The 25,750-nt window shown below is 44.3% G+C and overlaps 2 protein-coding genes across 2 annotated transcripts in view; one reads left to right on the forward strand and one right to left on the reverse strand.

Annotated features, from left to right (window-relative positions):
- The window catches only part of LOC112236369 (TBC1 domain family member 5), a 47,727-nt gene extending 33,422 nt beyond the window's left edge, over positions 1-14,305 (forward strand). Inside the window, 14 exon segments of the mRNA XM_024404951.2 lie at positions 1-3; positions 118-168; positions 796-865; positions 2,371-2,543; positions 3,067-3,209; positions 3,323-3,429; positions 4,140-4,225; positions 4,382-4,587; positions 4,590-4,652; positions 7,605-7,807; positions 7,882-7,981; positions 12,420-12,499; positions 12,684-12,914; positions 13,128-14,305. The exon segment at positions 1-3 is cut by the window's left edge and continues 86 nt beyond it. Coding sequence (XP_024260719.2) covers positions 1-3; positions 118-168; positions 796-865; positions 2,371-2,543; positions 3,067-3,209; positions 3,323-3,429; positions 4,140-4,225; positions 4,382-4,587; positions 4,590-4,652; positions 7,605-7,807; positions 7,882-7,981; positions 12,420-12,499; positions 12,684-12,914; positions 13,128-13,382 — 1,771 coding nt within the window. The 3' untranslated portion in view covers positions 13,383-14,305.
- A 718-nt stretch (positions 14,306-15,023) lies between these two features.
- LOC112236368 (inactive phospholipase C-like protein 2) overlaps positions 15,024-25,750 on the reverse strand; it is a 45,770-nt gene continuing 35,043 nt past the window's right edge. The window contains exons 11-12 of the mRNA XM_042310143.1: positions 16,585-16,694; positions 15,024-16,441 (exon numbers count right to left, since the gene is read on the reverse strand). Coding sequence (XP_042166077.1) covers positions 16,262-16,441; positions 16,585-16,694 — 290 coding nt within the window. The 3' untranslated portion in view covers positions 15,024-16,261. The remainder of the gene's footprint in view (positions 16,442-16,584; positions 16,695-25,750) is intronic.

Raw genomic sequence — 25,750 nt, forward strand, 5'->3', positions numbered from 1 at the left:
CAGGTCAGTCACACCTGCACTCCTCCTCCACATTGACTTCCCTTCAGTTTAACCCTATCCTGTCCATTCCTCGAAATTGGTCTGTAATGATCTAATGCTTTTGTCTTTGGTCCACAGTGAGGAGATGATGTCTCTACTGAATCCTATGTTCCAGGAGCATGATGCCTAGTGAGTTAAATATTCATTATTCTCCTACATTCATCACATCGTAGGTCAGGGATGGCCAACTGGTCTTTAGGCCCGTGAACTAATTTAACTTTTATTATAATTTTTATATAAATATATATTTTAGGAACTTAGTCAGGGTCTCAACTTACTATTGAGAGTTAGAATAGTAAAATACACAAGGTGCAATTTTGAAATTTGGTTGCGCATCCGCAGTCACTAAATTAGCCTGTGTCAGCTAAATGTTTTTTGATTAAATAGCTGGCCACTTGACTAACTTACCAAACTTGAATTATGACTGGGGTGGGGGTCCATTGATCATCATTTACCTCAACCCTGTGGCAAAATGTGTAGAATTGCAGCAAACTTGCTTTAAAACGGCAACATGGCAAATTGTGCAGAACTGCATGAAATTAACATAAACACACATTTTGTTTTTATCTTTGCTTTCACGAGGGGGGCAGCTAAAATGTTTTGTCTGCGGGGGGGCCTCATGATCAGTTCTGTTTTTTTGTGGCCCCTACCCCCATCAAAGTTGCCCATCCCTGTCCTAGGTGATGGCAATAATATGGACAAGTCAGAGAGACTTCTAACATGAGATATTCTCCTCTGTGTGTCTTTGTTGTGCAGTGCCATGTTTTCCCAGCTGATGGAGACAGCAGAACCCTGGTTCTCCAGCTTCCAGAGGGAAGTCAGAAGGGTCAGTAGTAGTACTCCTGCTAATACTCTTTAGTTGTAACACTCACCAGCTATTTTTGTAAAGACCTGTCAGAAACACTCCGCCAATGGCTTAAATGAGCTCAATGGAATACATTTTCTTTACGTTGCATCTATAAGAACGCTGAAGCTTTGTAGGGGATTTAACACATTGTCTCAACACTCGTTTCACAAGAAATAACTTATTTTGGTGGTTGTTCCTTTTTTTGCGGAATAGAGAAATGATAATTTAATACAGTTGACAGATTTAAAAATGGAAATGCCCTGAAATGAAAGCAACTTTCAAAAATGAACACTCAGATTATAGTGATATTATGTCTGATCTCACAAACAATGTAGAGTATTAAGACCTGGAGCCAGGCATGTTGATTTTTCATCTGAGGGTACCCCTCTATTGATACACAACAACAGTCATTAATTTCTACATTTTATTTCACCTTTATTTAACCAGGTAGGCCAGTTGAGAACAAGTTCTCATTTACAACTGCGACCTGGTCAAGATGAAGCAAAGCAGTGCGACAAAAACAACAACAGAGTTACACATGGAATAAACAAACATAGTCAATAACACAATAGAAAAATCTGTATACTGTGTGTACAAATTAAGTAAGGAGGTAGTGGTGAATTAATGACAATTCAGCAAATTAACACTGGAGTGATGGATGTGCAAGTAGAGATAGGTAGTAGAGTTAGGTATTTATAGGCTATTTACAGATGGGCTGTGTACAGCTGCAGCGATTGGTAAGCTGCTCTGATAGCTGATGCTTAAAGTTAGTGCGGGAGATACAAGTCTCCAACTTCAGTGGTGAAGCAGTCTAGACGCCGCAGATGAGTGAAGGTAGGGGTAGACGGACCGGGTAGGGGTAGACGGACCGGGTAGGGGTAGACGGACCGGGTAGGGGTAGACGGACCGGGTAGGGGTAGACGGACCGGGTAGGCCTAGACGGTGCGGGTGAGTGTGGGTAGGCCTAGACGGTGCGGGTAGGCCTAGACGGTGCGGGTAGGCCTAGACGGTGCGGGTAGGCCTAGACGGTGCGGGTAGGCCTAGACGGTGCGGGTAGGCCTAGACGGTGCAGGTGAGTGCAGGTAGGCCTAGACTGTGCAGGTAGGCCTAGACGGTGCAGGTAGGGTAGACCTAGACGGTGCAGGTAGGGTAGACCTAGACGGTGCAGGTAGGGTAGACCTAGACGGTGCAGGTAGGGTAGACCTAGACGGTGCAGGTAGAGTAATACTTAAATTCCCACAAATTCCTGAACTCTTATTCATTATTTGTCCGTGTCAGTAAAATGTTTTATACCTAATAGATTTAAAACCAATTCAAAAAGTTTGGAGTATCTTTATCCATTCATTAGGATTGTTTTTAAACCGAACACTTTTGATGACGTTGCTAATTCTAACGTATTCCAGCATTGTATGTTATGTTCATGTTTCATGTTATTCCAATGCTGTGATGACGCCGTCTAAACCTTGTGTTGACGTTCTCCTCAGGGAAAGGAGGAAATGCTAACCAGCATGCCGTTCGCCCGGCCGCAAGACTTGGGGCCGTCCGTTGCCATAGTAACCAAAGTGAACCGCATCCAGGACCAGCTGGTGAAAAAGCACGATGTGGAGCTGCACATGCACGTCAACCGCCTGGAGATCGCCCCACAGATATACGGCATGTGAGTATCGCCACCTGTGTTTGTGTGTCTGGGTCTAAGTGCGTGTGCGTGTCTTTATTGTGTGTGGTGTGTATTCGTCTATCTCTAGTCGGTGTGTATGTGTGCGCACGTCTGTTTTGTTCAGTCTGTATCTCTCGTCGGTGGTGTGTGTGTGTCCGTCTGTATGGATGGTGTGTGTCCGTCTGTATGGATGGTGTGTGTGTCCGTCTGTATGGATGGTGTGTGTGTGTGTGTCCGTCTGTATCTCTAGTCGGTGAGTGCTTCTGTATAATGTGTCCATCTGTTTAGTGTGTTTGCTCCCACTCATCTGTTTACTGCGTGGGTGTGCATCTGTTCAGTGTGTATCAGTCTCTCTAGTCGGTGTGTGTCCGTCTGTATAATGTGTGTGTGTGTGCTTCTGTTTAGCTTGTGTGTATCCGTCTGTATCTCTAGTCAGTGGGTGCGTCTGTTTAGTGTGTGTGTGTGTGTGTGTGTGTGTGTGTATGCGCGTCTTTATTGTGTGTGTATCCGTGTATATCTCTAGTCGCTGGGTGCGTCTGCTGTTTGGCCGTGAGTTCCCCCTGCAGGACCTGTTGGTGGTGTGGGATGCCCTGTTCGCTGACAGCATCACTCTAGACCTGGTGGACTATGTCTTCGTAGCCATGCTGCTCTACATCAGAGATGCCTGTAAGGACCTCCCTCACTGCCCATCAATCAGCTGTCAATCAGTTAGTCAGCTTGTCAGCCAGTCAGTCATTGAGCCCTGCTAACTGTTTGTGTTGTTCCCCTGTCTGGCTCAGTGATAGCGAGTAACTTCCAGACCTGTCTGGGCCTTCTAATGCACTACCCACCTATAGGAGACATCCACACCCTACTACACAAGGCTTTGTTCCTCCGAGACCCCAAGGTAAGAGCTCACACACATTTCTGAGAGACATGAGCAACACACACCTCTACTTGGTTGTTTTTCCACCCTGAAGGTGTGTGTTGGAGACGGCAGGGTCGCTGCCCTGACAGTGTTCTGGTTTGTTATGAGCTGTCCTGACTTATGTCCCTTCACTGCCCAAATGACATCCAGCCAACTTGACACAACCGTGGGAAGCATTGTAGTCAACATGGGCCAGCATGCCTGTGGAACACTTTCGACACCTTTTTAGAGTCCATGCCCTGAATAATTGAGTCTGTTCTGAGTACACAATAATAGGAAGGTGTTCTTAATGTTTTTGACTCAGTATGTATTGGCTAGGCCTTCTAGTAGTTAATAAAGTAACCTTATTAGAGTAAAATAAATATGCTGGTTATGCAGCGCTGTGGTTGTGTCCACTCGGGTCTATCAGCTGTAGTTACATAGGCCAGAGACCTGACAACAATCCAACAGGACCTGACCCAGATGACAAGTTAGAATTTCAGAACCTGGTCCGGGTAATATCAGGTCCACCCGGACCCATTAAGACCTCTAGTTCGTAGTGTGGCATGGTGATGTTATTCAGAGTAGTTGGCTCAACCACATGGAGATCTGGGACCATGTGAGACCACACACACACTATTTTTCACAGCATCTCTATTTTATCACTATTTAAGCTGAGCTGTATTCACTGTCAATACCTTTTCCTTTAGAACAATCCTCGGCCGGCCAACTACCAGTTCCAACAGAATCTGGACTATTACAAGACCAGAGGGGCAGACCTGGTCAACAGCACCCGGTAAGCTTGCTTGCACACACACACGAGCATGAGGGACAATGATCGTAACAACCACACACACACACACATACACACACACATACACTTTGTTGTTTCACAATATCTTCCTAAACTAACTTTATTTTTTCTCTCTCTCTCCCACCCCCTCACTGCCAGTGCCAAGACGGCTCCTCTCAACATCAACAAAGTCTCCAGCAGCCTGCTCAGCTTTGGGAGGAAGCTCATCGCCCCAGCCATATCAGGGGGTGTTGCCAGCGTTATCTCTCCAATCAACAGTGAGATTCGTTCTGCCCCCTCCCCCCTCACTGCAGCCCCCCGCCCCCAGGCCGAGCCCCTGTTCTCTGGCCACGCCCCCTGCAGACACACTCCCAGTCCCAGCACCAGCGCCTACTGAAGTCTGAGAGCATGCCAGTCTACCTGAGCCAAGGTGAGGGTTGGGAACACATACACACATAATCTAACAGGTATACTAGGACATTGATGCTCACACATCCATCCATACGGAATCTTAGAAAAGATTTTTGTATTTTTTTTCACCTTTATTTAACCAGGTAAGCTAGTTGAGAACAAGTTCTCATTTACAACTGCGACCTGGTCAAGATAAAGCAAAGCAGTGCGACAAACAACACAGTTACACATGGAATGGTTACACATGGAATAAACAAGCGTGCAGTCAATAACACAATAGGGGGGGAAAGTCTATATACAGTGTGTGCCAATGGCGTGAGGCGGTAAGGCAATAAATAGGCCATAGTAGTGAAGTAATTACAGCTTAGTAAATTAACAATGGAGTGATAAATAGCAGATGATGTGCAAGTAGAAATACTGGTGTGCAAAAGAGCAGAAAAGTAAAATAAAAACAATATGGGGATGAGGTAGGTAGATTGGGTGAGCTATTTACAGATGGGCTATGTACAGCTGCAGCGATCGGTTAGCTGCTCGGATAGCTGATGTTTAAAGTTAGAGGGAATTGTAAGTCTCCAGCTTCAGCAATTTTTGCAATTTGTTCCAGTCACTGGCAACAGAGAACTGGAAGGAAAGGCGGCCAAAGGAGGTGTTGGCTTTGGGGATGACCAGTGAGATATACCTGCTGGAGCGCGTGCTACGGGTGGGTGTTGTTATTGTGACCAGTGAGCTGAGATAAGGAGGAGCTTTACCTAGCATAGACTTATAGATGACCTGGAGCCAGTGGGTCTGGCGACAAATATGTAGCGAGGGCCAGCCGACTAGAGCATACAGGTCGCAGTGGTGGGTAGTATAAGGGGCTTTGGTGACAAAACGGATGGCACTGTGATAGACTGCATCCAGTTTGCTGAGTTGAGTATTGGAAGCTATTTTCTAAATTACATTGCCGAAGTTGAGGAGCGCTCTGGAGCAGATTTTCATCAAGGACATGATGTTTGGCATTCAGGCCAAATAGTTCAATCTTGGTTTCATCAGATCAGAGAATCTTGTTTCTCATGGTTTGTGAGTCTAGGTACCTTTTACTGAGGAGAGGCTTCCATCTGGCCACTCTACCATAAAGGCCTGTTTGGTGGAGTGCTGAAGAGATGTGATAACCTTCCAGAAGGACAACCATCTCTACAGAGTAACTCAGGAGCTCTGTCAGTGACCATCGGGTTCTTGGTCACCTCCCTGACCAAGGCCCTTCTCCCCCGATTGCTCAGTTTGTCCGGGCGGCCAGCTCTAGGAAGAGTCTTGGTGGTTCCAAACTTCTTCCATTTAAGAATGATTGAGGCCACTGTGTTCTTGAGGACCTTCAGTGCTGTAGAAATGTTTGAGTCCACCTGAATTTACCAATCAAGTTGAAGAAACATTTCAAGGATGATCAATGGATCCAGGATGCACCTGAGCTCAGTTTGAAGTCTCATAGCAAAGGGTCTGAATAATTATGTAGATAAGGTATTTCTGTTTTTAATATTTAATACATTTGCAAACATTTGTGTGTAGATTGATGAGGGGGGGGGGTTTATTTAATCGATTTTAGAATAAGGCTGTAACGTAACAAAATGTGGAAAGATTCAAGGGGTCTGAATACTTTCCGAATATTTTTCTCTTTCACAGTTCAAAAGATTGGGGTCACTTAGAAATGTCCTTGTTTTTGAAAGAAAAGCAAAACATTTTTCTCCATTTAAAATAACATCAAATTGATCAGAAATACAGTGTAGACATTGTTAATGTTCTAAATGACAATTGTAGCTGGAAACGGCTGATTTTTAATGGAATATCTACATAGGTGTACAGAGGCCCATTATCAGCAACCATCACTCCTGTGTTCCAATGGCATGTTGTGTTAGCTAATCCAAGTTTCTCATTTTAAAAGGCTAATTGATCATTAGAAAACCCTTTTGCAATTGTTAGCACAGCTGAAAACTTGTGCTGATTTTAAAGAAGCAATAAAACTGTCCTTCTTTAGACTAGTTGAGTGTCTGGAGCATCAGCATTTGTGGGTTCGATTACAGGCTCAAAATGTCTAGAAACAAAAACCTTTCTTCTGAAACTCGTCAGTCTATTCTTGTTCTGAGAAATGAAGGCTATTCCATGCGAGAAATTGCCAAGAAACTGAAGATCTCGTACAACGCTGTGTACTACTCCCTTCACAGAAGAGCGCAAACTGTTTCTAACCAGAATAGAAAGGGTGGGAGGCACTAGTGCACAACTGAGCAGGAGGACAAGTACATTAGTACAGACAGCCTCTTTCTATTCTGGTTAGAGCCAGTCATTACCACGAGCCCGTCCTCCCCAGTTAAGGTGCCACCAACCTCCTGTGGTGTGCTGGAGCGATAGACTCACCCTCCTGTATGTTAGATGTAGTTTCAGGCGGGGTCTCTCCACCCACATTTTCTGACACACAAGGTAACTGCTTCCATAGCAACCGCTTGTGTGCATATGTGTGTGTTGCTGTGTTTTTGCGTCCCCTTTCAACCGTTTGTTTAAACCCTGATCTCTGAGCATCACAGCACTGTTGGCTTTGTAAAGTATTTTCCTCCTGGTTAATTTATCACCAAAGAATCCATCAGTCAATTGCATTGAACTTTCATAAGGTCCACATTCACACTGGTCTTAACCAATCACTGAAAGATGCAAGCCAGCAGAAGTGTGGTAGTCCAGTGTTGAATAGTATAGTGCCTTATTGGATGCATGTTATACCACTAGTCAAGAGAGACTGGATCTGACTCAAAACATTCTCCTTCGCTGCAGTAAGTAGGTTGAACCTGAATACAGTCATCACACACTCATATGTTGAGGAGATTTGAACATTGAGGAGGTAAGAACAGGATCAAGGTTGGTGACAACAGCACTGGTTCATCGGTTCTCTCTCTGCTACTCACAGCCCTCATCTGTTTGTCTTTGTGTTCATCTTTTCTCTCTTTTTCAGGCCAAACCTCCAGGACAGTTAGCTCCTCCCCCAGCATAGAGAGTCTCTCTGGGGGACAGGGTCACACCACAGCGTCCCCGCCCCTTCCCGTCTCCAGGGGAAGTGACATCAGCACCTTGTCCCCACCCCTCTCAGCCACCAAGAAGGACTCCTTCTTCAACATCACTCGCTCCCACAGCAAGACCATGGGCAAGAAAGAGGCCGTGAGTATCTCTTTTTCTCCAGGTCTCTTTCCTAGCTCATATTTCTCACTAAGTTGTTCCCTCTGTGTTGTCAGGAGGAGGAGTTGGAGGCCCAGGTGTCCTTCCTGCAGGGTCAGATCAATGACCTAGAGGCCATGAGCAAGTACTGTGCCAAGATGATGAACACACACATTGGTAAGTTTCCCTACATATATTAACATGCACATTGAGTTTAACAACCCTGACGCATCAGTGGATAGATTGCACATCCAGTATCAACACACGCATCTGTGAGGTTCCAATGATAGCCTGTGAGTTGCGCTATAACCACAATGATATTTTGAACAATCTAGTGATTGAACCAGTAAACAGGTGTAATCAGTTGTCGTTAAAACAAAGGCTTTTGTTAACTGTCTGTTACTGCTGTATCAAATTGTGTTTGTCACATGCTTCAGGGAAAGTGAAATGCTTACTTACCGGCCCTTTTCCAACAATGCAGAGTGAAAGATAAAATGTCAAATTAAATAGAAATAGTGACACGAGGAATAAAGAAACAGTGTCTGAATACCCATACTTGAGTCCTAAATAGTAGGCTGTTTGAGTATGCGAAAAAATCAAGTAAACTTTAAATGCCCGGATGTCATACTCATTTCAGCTTTGACAACACTTAGATATGGGGGTGTGCTACTCAAATCAACAGCTGATCAGTTAGACATGGGGGTGTGCTACTCAAATCAACAGCTGATCAGTTAGACATGGGGGTGTGATACTCAAATCAACAGCTGATCAGTTAGACATGGGGGTGTGATACTGAAATCAACAGCTGATCAGTTAGACATGGGGGTGTGCTACTGAAATCAACAGCTGATTAGTTAGACATGGGGGTGTGCTACTGAAATCAACAGCTGATCAGTTAGACATGGGGGTGTGATACTGAAATCAACAGCTGATCAGTTAGACATGGGGGTGTGATACTGAAATCAACAGCTGATCAGTTAGACATGGGGGTGTGATACTGAAATCAACAGCTGATCAGTTAGACATGGGGGTGTGATACTGAAATCAACAGCTGATCAGTTAGACATGGGGGTGTGATACTGAAATCAACAGCTGATCAGTTAGACATGGGGGTGTGATACTGAAATCAACAGCTGATCAGTTAGACATGGGGGTGTGATACTGAAATCAACAGCTGATCAGTTAGACATGGGGGTGTGATACTGAAATCAACAGCTGATTAGTTAGACATGGGGGTGTGATACTGAAATCAACAGCTGATCAGTTAGACATGGGGGTGTGATACTGAAATCAACAGCTGATCAGTTAGACATGGGGGTGTGATACTGAAATCAACAGCTGATCAGTTAGACATGGGGGTGTGATACTGAAATCAACAGCTGATCAGTTAGACATGGGGGTGTGATACTGAAATCAACAGCTGATCAGTTAGACATGGGGGTGTGATACTGAAATCAACAGCTGATCAGTTAGACATGGGGGTGTGATACTGAAATCAACAGCTGATCAGTTAGACATGGGGGTGTGATACTGAAATCAACAGCTGATCAGTTAGACATGGGGGTGTGATACTGAAATCAACAGCTGATCAGTTAGACATGGGGGTGTGCTACTGAAATCAACAGCTGATCAGTTAGACATGGGGGTGTGCTACTGAAATCAATGAATAGCAGGAAACTACGCAATCGCGCAGGACGCAGTTTCAGTATGGTAAAATATGTTTTATACTATGTGCATTTTTGAAAGTCTAGTATGGTTTAAAAACCAGGATGTTCTACTTTCAGCTCTTCTAGTAGAATTCAATGTAGACTTCTCCACAACGCATTGGAAGAGCTGGGCTGCTGGTGAGCCACAGTTCTCTTTAAGTAGCCAGACAACAAAAGTCGACAGGTTTTGTTCTCCCAAAAATGATGCTGCAGGTCTTTTTACCCTAAAGTGGATCTCTGTTTTCTCATTAAGGTGTTTATTGTTCTCTTGGCAATCAGAGCTTTTAAACTAAATACTAAACCATGTTTTGATTTCTGAATGTGTTGGCACCGAGGACTCATTCCCAATGATCACTCCTTTAGTTAGTATGTTGCTGTCCAGCAGTTCTGAATTTGCAATGCAGCTGACGGTCCACGTTTTCCTGTGCCTTTTGATTTGAAAGGTTTTAGTGTGTGTACTAGGCTATTTGGTTTTAATTCAGATATGTTACAGCACTTTGGTTTTACTAATAAGTAGACTATGTTGAAATGGAACCAAATTCTGTTTCTGTCTTCAGTCCTTTTTAAAAAGGATATAGAGTTGAAGTCGGAAGTTTACTTACACCTTAGCCAAATACATTTCAACTCAGTTTTTCACAATTCCTGACATTTAATCCTAGTAATAATTCGGTCTTAGGTCAGTTAGGATCACCGCTTTATTTTAAGAATGTGAAATGTCAGAATAATATTAGTGATATATTTCAGCTTGTATTTATTTCATCACATTCCCAGTGTGTCATAAGTTTACATACACTCAATTAGTATTTGGTAGCATTGCCTTTAAGTGGTTTAACTTGGGTCAAACGTTTCGGGTAGCCTTCCATAAGCTTCCTACAATACATTGGGTGAACTTCGGCCCATTCCTCCTGACAGAGCTGGTGTAACTGGGTCAGGTTTGTAGGCCTCCTTGCTTGCACACGCTTTTTCAGTTCTGCCCACACATTTTCTATGGGATTGGGGTCAGGGCTTTGTGATGGCCACTCCAATACCTTGACTTTGTTGTCCTTAAGCCAATTTGCCACAACTTTGGAAGTATGTTTGGGGTCATTGTCCATTTGGGAGACCCATTTGCGACCAAGCTTTAACTTCCTGACTGATGTCTTGATGTTCTTCAATATATCCACATAATTTCCCCTCCTCATGAGGCCATCTATTTTGAACCTAATGTGTCTCCTTCCTGAGCGGTATGACGGCTGCGTGGTCCCATGGTATACTTGCGTACTATTGTTTGTACAGATGAACGTGGTACCTTCAGGTGTTTGGAAATTGCTTCCAAGGATGAACCAGACTTGTGGAGGTAAAAAAAAATAATTCTGCGGTCTTTGCTGATTTCTTTTGATTTTCCCATGATGTCAAGCAAAGAGGCACTGAGTTTGAAGGTAGGCCTTGAAATACATCCACAGGTACACCTCTAATTGACTCAAAAGATGTCAATTAGCCTCTCAGAAGCTTCTAAAACCATGACATTTTCTGGAATTTTCCAAGCTGTTTAAAGGCACAGTCAACTTAGTGTATGTAACTTCTGACCCACTGGAATTGTGATACAGTGAATTATAAGTGAAATAATCTAGTCTGATAGTCTTTAAACAATTGTTGGAAAAATGACTTGTCATGCACAAAGTAGATGTCCTAACCGACTTGCCAAATCTGTAGTTTGTTAACAAGAAATTTGTGGTGTGGTTGAAAGACAAGTTTTAATGACACCAACCTAATTATGTAAACTTCTGACTTCAACTGTATGGGCTGGATAAATGGGCAATGGTTTAGGGCCAATGTGACAGTTTATAACCAGGCTGAGTAGGCCTATAACTCCATTCCTATTCGATTCAGAGTTTACAGAAAGTAATCGAATTGGAAATTAGCTATCATCAGGCTGGTTAATGCGACGCATGTCTGTTGAATATGCAAAAATCAAGCCGCCCCCCGCCCCACCTACTCAGACAGTCAAGAGCCACTACTGTGTTGTGCCCTTGGCATACCCGCATACGTTTTACTAAACGGTGCATGCTAAATAGTATGCAATACACTAGTGTGGGTATATTCAGACAAACGGTGAATAACGAGTAAAAATAGCATGGCTATATACAGGGAGTACCAGTACCAAGTCGATGTGTAGGGTTACGACTGTGATCTAACTAGACGAGGTGGGATCTTTTTGTCGGTAACAGTAATTATGCAAGAAATGGCGTTGGAAACGCCTTAATGCGCAAATATTGATATAATAATAATATCGAAGTGAACTTGGGAGTCACGCTTTGATATGTTATCTGGTCCTCCCACTACGACTCTGGAAAGGATCTATGGGACGTGCCTACCCCCATTGAAGTTGACATATAAAATGGTTACGGTTTAAGGTAGGGATGTCCCGAGGATCCCGGATAGCACTGACCCTCAGGAAAGCATGCTACAGATGAAATGCGTTATAACTTCACAGGGTGATGAAAGTGCAAGGTGATGAGCTTGATGCTCCTTTCCAATAACTATTGAGGGTCTTATTCTGGTGACATGATGATCGATGCTTGGCTGCTGTTTGACAGATACAAATATGGCTCTTATCCATAATAATCTCATGTAGGTAGCCTACCCACACTATCTGCCAGCTGTTGGCTAGAGCGCATGTGCCAAGACGAGTGGGCACATTCTCTATAGAACAACAGTTTGTGACAAAACCATCAGTAGAGTTGAAAATGCGATGGAAACCTCTTTAACTTGCATTTTTCATTCGGTATAGAATTTAACCGCAACAATTCGATGGAAACATTTCTGGTGGGAAAATGCACATTTTTATGCATATTTTAGAATATTCAGCATGAAAATCGGTCACCAGTTGGATGGAAACCTAGCTTGTGATCTGATGTCTGTCTCCTCAGGTAGGATCCAGGAGGTGATCCTACAGGAGCACCTGGAGAAAGAGGATGAGGTATTGGTGTCACTGGCTGGACTTAAACAGGTACTGGACAGCAGCACCACATAAGTGGGGGGGGTTTGCATGTTAGCGCCTCTCTGAGTGAGTTAGCATTTTGACCATGTGTGTAGTACGTGCATGTGTACTGTACATTGTCTGTGTGTGTATTCTCGGTACATCTGTGTGTTCATCATGAATTGCTCTGTGTGTTTATGAATGAATCCGTCAGATCAAGGACATCCTGAAGGGAGCTCTGCGTTTCAACCAGAGCCTGCTGGAGACTGAGGAGAACGAGGAGATCACCATCGCTGACGACCACTATGACCACACCTCTGCCGCACAGCAGCAGCACGCCAACAGTCACCATGAAGACCAGCCTTTCCTGGCCGCACCACAGCGTGGCGACGGTGATGGAGAACAGGAGGAAGAAGAGCGGGAGCAAACCCCACCAGAGCAACAGGTGAACACGTTGTATTAATACGTGGACTCATGTTTGCAGTGTACCCTTGAATACTTTGGTATCATTCCCTATGCTTCAAAATCAGTGATGAATTGTGGGTATATTGTGACTGACTGATCTACAAATAATACTAGTAGTTATTTATGATGGAACTTGATTTGTAGATCAGCCAGTCAACAGCAGTGTTGAACAAGCCCCTTGTCTCTCTTTCAGGCTTCTCCCCCAGAGTCCTCTCTGTGTGTGGGCTCGGAGGGGAGGAACTGGGATGACTACATTCTGGTCTCGCAGGACGGAGAGCTGCCGCCCACCGGGGGAGGGGTGGAGAGGACCCCTCCAATCAGACAGCTCCACGGCTCGGTCAGGGTGGAGCCGTTCCAGGGTGCAGCATCGGGTTCCTCCAGCCCAGACGAGGGCAGCATTCACAGCAAAGACTCAGACTTCGCCATGGTCAACTCCCAGGACCTGTGAGGGATTGGACTTTACTGATCTGGGTGGGAGTTACCACTAACCAGAGATCTAGGATCAGTTTATCTACTCCCTAATCCCCCACCTTAACCATTTGGAGGGATTCATCCCAACCTGGAGGATATGCTGCCCCACACGGGAAAACCAACTCGCCACTGCTGGATCGGACTATGGCAGCCTACCGTTAGGCTGTTGCCAATACCTTAACCTACCTGCTCTGTATTCCTTAATGAATACCATAGATAGCCTCTTCTCCTGAATGCTAGGGACTTAGTGCTTATCCAACCCCATCTGACTTTAATGGTGATACCCATTTCTGCCACATGAGGGTGCTACAAGACAGTTCACCACAGGCTACCCTCAGGAACTGGAATTCATAGTGCATTTATCAGTGTGGGGGATGCCTTTCCCTTCTCGGTATGTAGTAATGGTAGGGTAGTACCCTGTACCATACCTCTGTCTATCTAAAGAGCTTCTCTTATCTTACCTCCATTCACCGCCTCTGATTGTCCTTTAACTGTTTCGAGGTAGAAGTTGCTCCTAACCAATCGGCAGTCCTACACCTACCATTAGGGTGGATGGTACAATATCTGATCCTGTATCAGTTGTTAGGAGGCAACTTCTACCTACTCTTAACCAGTGCCTGGAAACCATTGACAGATTAACTGACTCTCACTTCTTCTTTACATTTTGTTTAAAGATACAATTTTAACCCAAAACAGCTGCATTACAATGTGAAATTATTCAATTAAGGAAAACGGGCTTTAAAAAAAAAATCAATTCCATGTAATAAGATTTCATTATTTCTGATGTCCTTGTATTTATCTTGCTTCCTGGGGTAGCCAAGTGAAGCATTGCACACACGAGGGATGTCCCTACAGCAGAGAGATGATTATCTATAGACCAATAAAATGCTCGTTACAGTATGCCTGTGTCATGTTCAGAGGGGGAGAGAATGGCTTTTCAACAGGACAGTATACAAGTGCTAGCAACATGCTGAATTGTGAGTACAACTAATATTTAAATTAGCAATGCTAACTAAAAACACTAACAACATGCAGTGAAGGGTAAACAATGCTCATAAGTGGAGGCTGCTGAGGGGAGGATGGCTCATAAATGGCTGGAATGGAGTGCAATGGGATTTGATGGCTGGATTGGAATGAAAGGAATGGTATCAACAACAAAAACATGCTTGATTCCATTCTGGCCATTATGAGCCTTCCTCCCCTCAGCAGCCTCCACTGTTGTAAGTGACATTTTAAAATGCCAGTGGATATCCAATACTTTCTCTTAGATGTCAGGCCCTGGTTTTCTGTCTCTCTGTTGACTGCATGTGTGGCCAGCTGGCTATCAGTCGAGCAAATGGTCAAAGTGGTGTGTAAAAAAAAAACAGGGTTTTATGATTTGAAGTAACTGGTTTATTTGCTTACTGGTTGGTTCTGTTAATGAAAATGTAATGGATATGTAATGGATATAGTTTGAAGGAGATATTGATGTCAATTTACCACGAAACAAGGAATCATCCTACAGCATCCAGGTTTTCAAGAGGACAACAATTGTCTTCCGACAGGTGGAGTCTACGTGATGCTCAGTGCAGGCTGATTCGTCACGCTATCTGACGGTAAACCATGGAGGACATCAGTGTCAGGAATGTTTTTTTATTTTATTATCGGAAGTCACCATTTTGTAAAAATCCAGTAACATTTTACAGAATGAGGATAATACTGTGAAGTGTGACACAACTACCTAGAAAAGCATTGGTCAAGGTGCTATGGAAGGAGTACTTGAAATACTGTTTTTGATCATACAGTTGAGTCAGTAACCCTATCCCACCAATATCCACAGGTGAGGGTAGTTCCTTACTAATTAGCACCCTTAATTCATCAGTCAAGTACAAGGGAGTGAAAACCTGCAGACAGACACGTACATTACGGCATAATTGACATGAATGGGGATTCCCATTCTACTCTGTACACGTCTACATTCTTTTGTTCCTCTGTACCCGGAGAAGCTGAAGTGGCTCAGTTGGTGTTTGCAACTTCAGGATCGTAGGTTTGATTCCCGCTGAGGCCACCCATACAATAACAAAATGTATGCATGCACTACTGTAAGTCGCTTTGGATAAACTTGTCTGCTAAATAGCATATTTTATTGGTAGCAGTCACAATTCACACATTCTGAATCCGCCTCCTCCCACACGTAATTTATCACTTCGGTCTCATTCAGTTTCACATTGTTCTGTAGTTTTGATCGCCCTGAAAGCCCTCTACTCCCCCCAACAAAAAACAAGGACTCCATTCAATCCATAGTGCTGAAGAGACGCTTTTATAGCGCGATCAACAATTAAAGTCAATATTCCCGCGGTCGCTTCATACTGTATGTCGGCTCAAACATTTTAAAAAGGGATCTTCATCGATAACTCGGCGATACAGATTGAATCCAGCTCCAAAAAGAACAAACACTTCACAGAGAGTAGGATTAAAAACATATTTCCAGCGACATTCAGGGACAGGCCATTCTGATTGTCTGACTTCATTCCTCTCCACATTCCTGTCTCCAGTGTCTTTGACGTTACTCCTCCCTCCTGACAGTGGTATAACAGGAGTATTTTTCTTTAATTGTTTTAGTCCATCTTTCTTCTCTTCATCGTTGTGTGGAGAGAATGGCCAACTAGACTCCAACAGCCCCTAACCGGGTTAGATGCAGAAGGAGCCATTCACTTTTGAGTGCGTGTAGCAACTTGGTTGTCAGTTCTGGCCAACCTGCCGATCCTCAGAAGGATGACGGTGCCCTTAGAAACTGATCTAAAGTCAGATTTGACATTTCCCCCATTTTGATTTAATATATAATTTGAGGTGGGTAAGCTGGTCCTAGACCTGTACCTAAGGGGAACCTCTAGCCGGAGCGGTAGCTCTCTCCTGGATGGTGTCCAGGCTGCGTCGGGGGCGGGTCGCCTCTCCTGTCACACCCTTACTAAGGTTAGAGGTCAGGGCAGCATAGTGTACCTGCTTCATGTTCTCCTGCACCTCCGTCATAGCCCGTTTCAGAAGGTCTGCCTGCCCCTGAGAGAGAGAGTGGGAGAAGGGGGAGGATAGGAGAGCGAGCTGTTTGTCGGAGTTGGCTAATATGGAAACAGACTGGCACTGTTCTGTGGTATGTGGTTGTGTTTGGTCTGCTGTACATGACAGTGTGTGTGTAGAGTCACCTTCAATATCGTGATGTTCCAGCTGAAACTCTCCACAGCTCTGGTGACCTTACGATCCTTAAGCCCCTCCTTCACTGCAATGGAATGCAACGTCTCATGGAACTTCATGGCTAGGGGACGACACACACTTATTAGCAATGTTGAACCTTTCCCTCTTTGTCAACCTCTCCAGTTCTTAACCAAGGTTCCATACCGGCTCAGGTCTGTGGTTTGGTGGTGTCTGGTATTTGTGATTGAACGCTCAAGTCTAAACCAGTCTATTACACTACGCAGAGAAGAGAGTTAAGAGATCTGAATACAAGAATAAGAAAGTGCATTGATTTTTTTTTACTTTTAAAGGTAGTTTTACGGTTGAGCCGAAATCTACAGTGTTGATCTGTGAATGCAATCTCTGCATTGTCTACAGTGAAATGTGCCTTTCTACAATGTGCCTTTGGTTTAATCCTGGCCTCAATTAAAGATAGATAGATGGGGAAAGAGAACAAGATAGATTCAAGAGTGACAGGCAGACTCCTTGTCCTCTCTTCCCTCTGGCCAGATTGAGTATGTGTGGTGTTGTCACTTTCTCTGTCTGCCCCGGGACACTGTCTCACACTGTCACCATCTCCATGGAGACTAAGAAGTGGGTTAATACAGCACGCGCAGTAAGCTCTCCTAACCTGCTACGTAAAGTACCTTCCGTCCATAGCTGTATACCATCTAGTCAAAACCAGGGATAATGTGAGGGGACTTTTAAACACAGCATCCTGAGCAACACCACCGCCAACACAGACCTGAACACAACTCAGTATATTTTACTTCAATTTTCTCTCTCTCTCTCTCTCTCACTCACACACACACACACAAAAACAACTCACTGACTTCAAAATTCACTAGTACACAATTACACAGAATTTAATATATACATTACACACACCACATTGGCTGCCTGCCTGCCTGCCAGTGCAGTTGCTAGGCGACTTGAGGCTTGAGTGCCAGAGCATTCCGTTGTGTGCATGTGGTAAACGTTCCATTTCCCTGTGTAACTGAGCGGAACCGACAGAACGGAGAGAGAGAACATCGGCACTGGCCAGAACCCTGCCTGATACTGCCCAAACATCCATCCAAACCCCCCAAAAAAAAAGTACCGAGCTCCCGGCCATCTATACCAGGCGGTGTCAAGGAAGGCTCAAAAATTGTCAAGACTCCAGCCACCCAAGCCATAGGCTGTTCTCTCTGCTACCACATGGCAAGCAGTACCAATGCACCTAGTCTGGAACCAACAAAATCCTTGAACAGCTTCTACCCCCAAGCCATAAGGCTGCTAAACAAGTCTGCTAAATAGCTAATAAAATGGCTCCCGGACTACCTGCATTGAACCTTTCTTCCACTACCTCTCTTGCTTGGACTCTATCCACATAAACTGGACTTACACACACATGCTGCTACTGTCTATCTGTCCTGTTGCCTAGTCACTTTACCACTATGTACATACTGTATCTACCTCAATGACCTCGTACCCCTGCACATCAACTCGGTACTGGTACTCCCTGTATATAGCCATGGTATTTTTACTGGTTATTCGTTTTACACTGTGTATTTATCCCTCGTTTCACTATTTCTATTTTAACTCTATTGTTGGAAAAGGACCCGTAAGCATTTCACTGTTCGTCTAGACCTGGTGTTTACGAAGCATGTGACAAATAACATTTTATTTTATTTGACACAAACACACAATTTTCATTTTTCATATTTATCTGAGAATAAAGGGTTGAACTCAGGTGAGCTGAGATAAAATCTCTGAGAGGAGACTGGGAGCAGACTCTGGGATAAAATCTCTGATAGGAGACTGGGAGCAGACTCTGAGATAAAATCTCTGGGAGGAGACTGGGAGCAGACTCTGGGGTGTTTTGCCAGATCTACATAATCACTCCATTTTCTATCACCGGTCTTCCACTCTGAAATACATCCATTTATCAAACTTGTCATCTCTCCTCTAGCTATTAAGCCATTCATATATCTCTCGCTCTCTCTCTAAGCCTTATGGAACAACGGGGACTGTGAATCAACACAAACACAGGCACAGACACATGCATACACACACAGATGATAACATACGCACTATACACACACGTACACATGGATTTAGTACTGTAGATATGTGGTAGTGGAGGAGTAGGGGCCTGAAGGCACACAGTGTGTTGTGAATGTATTGTAATGTTTTTAAAATTGCATAAACTGCCTTAATTTTGCAGGACCCTATGAAGACTAGCTGCTGCCTTGGCAACAGCTAATGTGGATCCATAATAAATACTAATCTACAGAGCCTTCAGAAAGTATTCACACCCTTTGCATTTTTCCACATTTAGTTGCATTACAAAGTGGGATTCAAATGAATGTCATTTTTTGTCAATGATCTACACAAAATACTCTAATCAAAGTGGAAGAAAAATTCTAACATTTTATAAAAATGTATGGAAAATAGTGTTTTATCTTCATTAGATAAGTATTCAACCCCCTGAGTCAATACATGATAGAATCACATTTGGCGGTGATCACAGCTGTGAGTCTTTCTGGGTAAGTCTCTAAGACAATTGAATTGTGCAACATTTGCCCATAATTCTTCTGTCAAGTTGGTTGTTGACCATTACTAGACAACCATTTTCAGGTCTTGATGTATATTTTCATGTCAAAAATGTAACGCCGCCACTCAGGAACATTCACCAGCTTCTTGGTAGGCTACTTCAGTGTAGAGTTGGCCTTGTGTTTTAGGTTATTGTCCTGCTGAAACGTGAATTCACCTCCTATTGTCTGGTGGAAAGTAGACTGAACCAGGTTTTCCTCTAGGATTTTTCCTGTGCTTAGCTCCATTCCGTTTATTTTTTTAATCCTTAAACTCCCATTCTTTAATGATTAAAGCATACCCATAACATGATGCAGCCACCACTATGCTTGAAAATATTGAGAGTGGTACTCAGTAATGTGCTGTATTGAATTTGCCCCAAACATAACACTTTGTATTCAGGACAACAAGTTAATTACTTTGGCACATGTATTGCAGTATTACTGCTTTGTTGCAAACAGGATGCATGTTTTGTAATATTTTTCTTCCGTACAGGCTTCATCCTTTTCACTCTGTCAATTAGGTTAATATTGTGGAGTAACTACAATGTTGTTGATCCATCCTCAGTTTTCTCCTATCACAGCCATTAAACTCTAACTGTTTTAAAGTCACCATTGCCCTCATGGTGAAATCCCTGAGCGGTTTCCTTCCTCTCCGGCAACGGAGTTTGGAAAGACGCCTGTATCTTTGTAGTGACTGAGTGCATTGATACATCATCCAAAGTGTAATTAATAACTTCATTTTGCTCAAAGCGATATTCAGTGTCAGCTTTTACATGTTTTCACCCATCTACCAATAGGTCCCCTTCTTTGCGAGGCATTGGAAAACCTCCCTGGTCTTTGTGGTTGAATTCACTGCTCAACTGAGGGACCTTACAGATACTCGTATGTGTGGGGTACAGAGATGAGGTAGTCATTCAAAAATCATGTTAAACACTATTGTTGCACACAGAGTGAGTCCATGAAAATGTATTATGTGACTTGTTAAGCACATTTTTGCTTGTGAACATATTTAGGCTTGTCATAACAAAGGCGTTGAATACTTGAGACATTTCAGCTTTTCATTTCAAATGAATTTGTAAAAATTTTGACATAATGGTGTAGACCAGTGACACAAAATCTCAATGTCATGTTAAATTCAGGCTGTAACACAACATGTGGAAAAAGTCCAGAGGTGCGAATACAGTGCATTCAGAAAGTATTCAGACCCCTTGACTTTCTACACATTTTCCCCCTCATCAATCTACACACAATGACACAATGACAATGTCTGTTTTTTTGAATTGTTGGCATTTTTAGTTGTTGAAATATCACACTTCCATAAGTATACAGACCTTTTACTCAGTACTTTGGCAGAGATTACAGCGTTGAGTTTCTCCTATAGAGCTACATTTTTATGGAATGGTCTGCCTACCCATGTGAGAGACGCAGACTCGGTCTCAACCTTAAGTCTTTATTGAAGACTCATCTCTTCAGTAGGTCATATGATTGAGTGTAGTCTGGCCCAGGAGTGTGAAGGTGAACGGAAAGGCTCTGGAGCAACGAACCGCCCTTGCTGTCTCTGCCTGGCCGGTTCCCCTCTTTCCACTGGGATTCTCTGCCTCTAACCCTATTACAGGGGCTGAGTCACTGGCTTACTGGTGCTCTTTCATGCCGTTCCTAGTAGGGGTGAGTCACTTGAGTGGGTTGAGTCACTGAAATGATCTTCCTGTCTGGGTTGGCGCCCCCCCTTGGGTTGTGCCGTGGCGGAGATCTTTGTGGGCTATACTCGGCCTTGTCTCAAGATGGTAAGTTGGTGGTTGAAAATATCCCTCTAGTGGTGTGGGGGCTGTGCTTTGGCAAAGTGGGTGGGGTTATACCCCTGGACAGGGCCAAACAGGAAGGATATCATCGAATGAGGCCACAGTGTCTCCTGGCCCCTCCTGTCTCAGCCTCCAGTATTTATGCTGCAGTAGTTTGTGTGTCGGGGGGCTAGGGTCAGTCTGTTATCTGATGTACTTCTCCTGTCTTATCTGGTGTCCTGTGTGAATTTAAGTATGCTCTCTCTAATTCTCTAATTCTCTCTTTCTTTCTCTCTCTCCGAGGGCCTGAGCCCTAGGACCATGCCTCAGGACTACCTGGCATGATGACTCCTTGCTGTCCCCAGTCCACCTGTCTGTGCTGCTTCTCCAGTTTCAACTGTTCTGCCTGTGGCTATGGAACCCTGACCTGTTCACCGGATGTGCGACCTGTCCCAGACCTGTTGTTTTCAACTCTCTAGAGACAGCAGGAGCTGTAGAGATACTCTTAATGATCGGCTATGAAAAGCCAACTGACATTTATTCCTGAGGTGACTTGTTGCACCCTCGACAACTACTTTGATTATTATTACTTGACCATGCTGGTCATTTATGAACATTTGAACATCTTGGCCATGTTCTGTTATCTCCACCCGGCACAGCCAGAAGAGGACTGGCCACCCCTCATAGCCTGGTTTCGTCCTAGGTTTTGGCCTTTCTAGGGAGTTTTTCCTAGCCACCGTGCTTCTACACCTGCATTGCTTGCTGTTTGGGGTTTTAGGCTGGGTTTCTGTACAGCTCTTTGAGATATCAGCTGATGTTAGAAGGGCTACATGAATAAAATTGATTTGAGTCTTCTTGGGTATGATGTTACAAGCTTGCCACACCTGTATTTGGGGAGTTTCTCCCATTCTTCTCTGCAGATCCTCTCAGGCTCTGTCAGGTTGGATGAGGAGCGTCGATGCACAGCTATTTTCAGGTCTCTCCAGATGTTTGATCAGGTTCAAGTCCGGGGTCTGGCTGGGCTGCTCGAGGACATTCAGAGACTTGTCCTGAAGCCACTCCTGCATTGTCTTGCCCGTGTGCTTACGGTCGTTGTCCTGTTTGAAGGTGAACCTTCACCCCAGTCTGAGGTCCTGAGCGCTCTGGAGCAGGTTTTCATCAAGGATCTCTCTGTACTTTGCTCCGTTCATCTTTCCCGCAATCCTGACAAGACTCCCATTCCCTGCCACTGAAAAACATCCCCACAGCATGATGCTGCCACCACTATGCTTCACCGTAGGGATGGTGCCAGGTTTCCTCCAGACGTGATGCTTGGCATTCCGGCCAAAGAATTCAATCTTGGTTTCATCAGACCAGAGAATCTTGTTTCTCATGGTCTGAGAGTGCTTTAAGTGGTTTTTGGCAAAATCCAAGTGGACATGTGCTTTTTAATGAGGGGCATCCGTCTGGACACTCTACCATAAAGGCCTGATTGGTGGAGTGCTGCAGAGATGGTTGTCCTTCTGGAGCGTTCTCCCATTTCCACAGAGGAACTCAGTGACCATCAGGTTCTTGGTCACCTCCCTGACCAAGACCCTTATCCCCTGATTGCTCAGTTTGGCCGGGCAGCCAAAGTCTAGGTGGTTCCAAACATCTTCCATTTAAGAATGATATAGACAGGTGTGTGCCTTTCCAAATCATGTCCAATCAATAAAATTAACCACAGGTGGACTCCAATGAAGTTGTAGAAATATCTTAAGGATGATCAATAGAAACAGGATGCACCTGAGCTCAATTTTGAGTCCCATAGCAAAGGGTCTGAATACTTACGTAAATCAATTATGTTTTTTTATTTCTAAAAACTTGTTTTCACTTTGTCATTATGGGGTATTATGTGATTGATGCCAAGTTGTCAGCCGTCCCATGATGCACAGCAAGCAGTCACTGCAGGGTAAACAAACCTTGCTCTGCCAAGTTACACCACAAGACTGATCTAAGGTCAGTTTTGTATTTCCATCCCTATTGGTTAAGGATGAGATTTGGGGAGGATAAACTGATTATTGACCTGTACTCAGAGCTTACGCCAACACAAACTACATAAATCAAGAGCTCAGTCAATAAATAAACTCATCTAATATTAACATATGGACAAATCTCCCTCAGAGCCAAGATGAAAATAGTTCCTGTGATGGATGAGGTAGAGACATGGTGTGTGTTCCAAATGGCCCATAGGACTCTGGTCAAAAGTAGTGCACTATATAGGGAATAGGGTGCCATTTGAGACAACCATGGAAGTCTCAGCAGACTAAAGGCTTCAGGCTGTTGTTGATGAGGTCTTAGCAGGAGAGTCGGTTGGCAGGGCCTGTTTGCAAGTCTTTCACACGACTACTAGACTGTTGACATGGAGTCAGATCACTGAAGAAAACAATCGTGCTCTCTAACCACCTAACTGGCCATAGCCAACTCCAATTTCATCACTGTTGATGTTGCTTTGAGTCACGTGATGAGGCCTGCCTCTCTCTATCTCAATTCAATTTAAGGGCTTTATATGCATGGGAAACATATGTTTACATTGCCAAAGCAAGTGAAATAGATAATAAACAAATGTGAAATTAACAATACAAAAATGTACAGTAAACATTACACTCACAGAAGTTCCAAAAGAATAAAGACATTTAAAATGTCATGTGTGCAAATAGTTAAAGTACAAAAGGGAAAATAAATAAACATATATAGGTTGTATTTACAATGGTGTTTGTTCTTCACTGGTTGCCCTTTTCTTGTGGCAACAGGTCACATATATTTCTGCTGTGATGGCACACTGTGGAATTTCACCCAATAGATATCGGAGTTGATCAAAATTGGGTATGTTTTTCAAAATATTTGTAGGTCTGTGTAATATGTGTCTCTAATATGGTCATACATTTGGCAGAAGGTTAGGAAGTGCAGCTCAGTTTCCACCTCATTTTGTGGGCAGTGAGCACATAGGCCGTCGAGAAAACAGACTTTCTCAATAGCAGGTGTAACGCAGGTCAACTAATGTTGAATACTTACCATTACTAGTAAGATTCCAGTAACCAATCATGCGTGGTTTCTCCACGCATCGCGCCGACAGAAACAAACATCTTTCTGGCAAGAAGAGGGGCGGGGGCGTATGCGTTATGGCTAACGAGACATGGTGTGATGAAAGAAACATACAGGAACTCAAATCCTTCTGTTCACCTGATTTAGAATTCCTCACAATCAAATGTAGACCGCATTTATCTACCAAGAGAATTCTCTTTGATTATAATCACAGCCGTATATATCCCCCCCCAAGCAGACACATCGATGGCTCTGAACGAACTTTATTTGACTCTTTGCAAACTGGAATCCATTTATCCGGAGGCTGCATTCATTGTAGCTGGGGATTTTAACAAGGCTAATCTGAAAACAAGACTCCCTAAATTTTATCAGCATATCGATTGCGCAACCAGGGGTGGAAAAACCTTGGATCACTGTTACTCTAACTTCCGCGACGCATATAAGGCCCTGCCCCGCCCTCCTTTCGGAAAAGCTGACCACGACTCCATTTTGTTGATCCCTGCCTACAGACAGAAACTAAAACAAGAGGCTCCCACGCTGAGGTCTGTCCAACGCTGGTCCGACCAAGCTGACTCCACACTCCAAGACTGCTTCCATCATGTGGACTGGGAGATGTTTCGTATTGCGTCAGATAACAATATTGACGAATACGCTGATTCGGTGTGCGAGTTCATTAGATCGTGCGTTGAAGATGTCGTTCCCATAGCAACGATTAAAACATTCCCTAACCGGGAAACCGTGGATTGATGGCAGCATTCGCGTGAAACTGAAAGCGCGAACCACTGCTTTTAATCAGGGCAAGGTGACTGGTAACATGACCGAACACAAACAGTGCAGCTATTCCCTCCGCAAGGCTATCAAACAAGCTAAGCGTCAGTACAGAAACAAAGTAGAATCTCAATTCAACGGCTCAGACACAAGAGGCATGTGGCAGGGTCTACAGTCAATCACGGACTACAAGAAGAAATCCAGCCCAGTCACGGACCAGGATGTCTTGCTCCCAGGCAGACTAAATAACTTTTTTGCCCGCTTTGAGGACAATACAGTGCCACTGACACGGCCTGCAACGAAAACATGCGGACTCTCCTTCACTGCAGCCGAGGTGAGTAAGACATTTAAACATGTTAACCCTCGCAAGGCTGCAGGCCCAGACGGCATCCCCAGCCGCGCCCTCAGAGCATGCGCAGACCAGCTGACCGGTGTGTTTACGGACATATTCAATCAATCCCTATACCAGTCTGCTGTTCCCACATGCTTCAAGAGGGCCACCATTGTTCCTGTTCCCAAGAAAGCTAAGGTAACTGAGCTAAACGACTACCGCCCCGTAGCACTCACTTCCGTCATCATGAAGTGCTTTGAGAGACTAGTCAAGGACCATATCACCTCCACCCTACCTGACACCCTAGACCCACTCCAATTTGCTTACCGCCCAAATAGGTCCACAGACGATGCAATCTCAACCACACTGCACACTGCCCTAACCCATCTGGACAAGAGGAATACCTATGTGAGAATGCTGTTCATCGACTACAGCTCGGCATTCAACACCATAGTACCCTCCAAGCTCGTCATCAAGCTCGAGACCCTGGGTCTCGACCCCGCCCTGTGCAACTGGGTACTGGACTTCCTGACGGGCCGCCCCCAGGTGGTGAGGGTAGGCAACAACATCTCCACCCCGCTGATCCTCAACACTGGGGCCCCACAAGGGTGCGTTCTGAGCC

Source organism: Oncorhynchus tshawytscha, linkage group LG31 (genome assembly GCF_018296145.1).
Source record: "Oncorhynchus tshawytscha isolate Ot180627B linkage group LG31, Otsh_v2.0, whole genome shotgun sequence".
NCBI classification, from domain to species: Eukaryota; Metazoa; Chordata; class Actinopteri; order Salmoniformes; family Salmonidae; genus Oncorhynchus; species Oncorhynchus tshawytscha.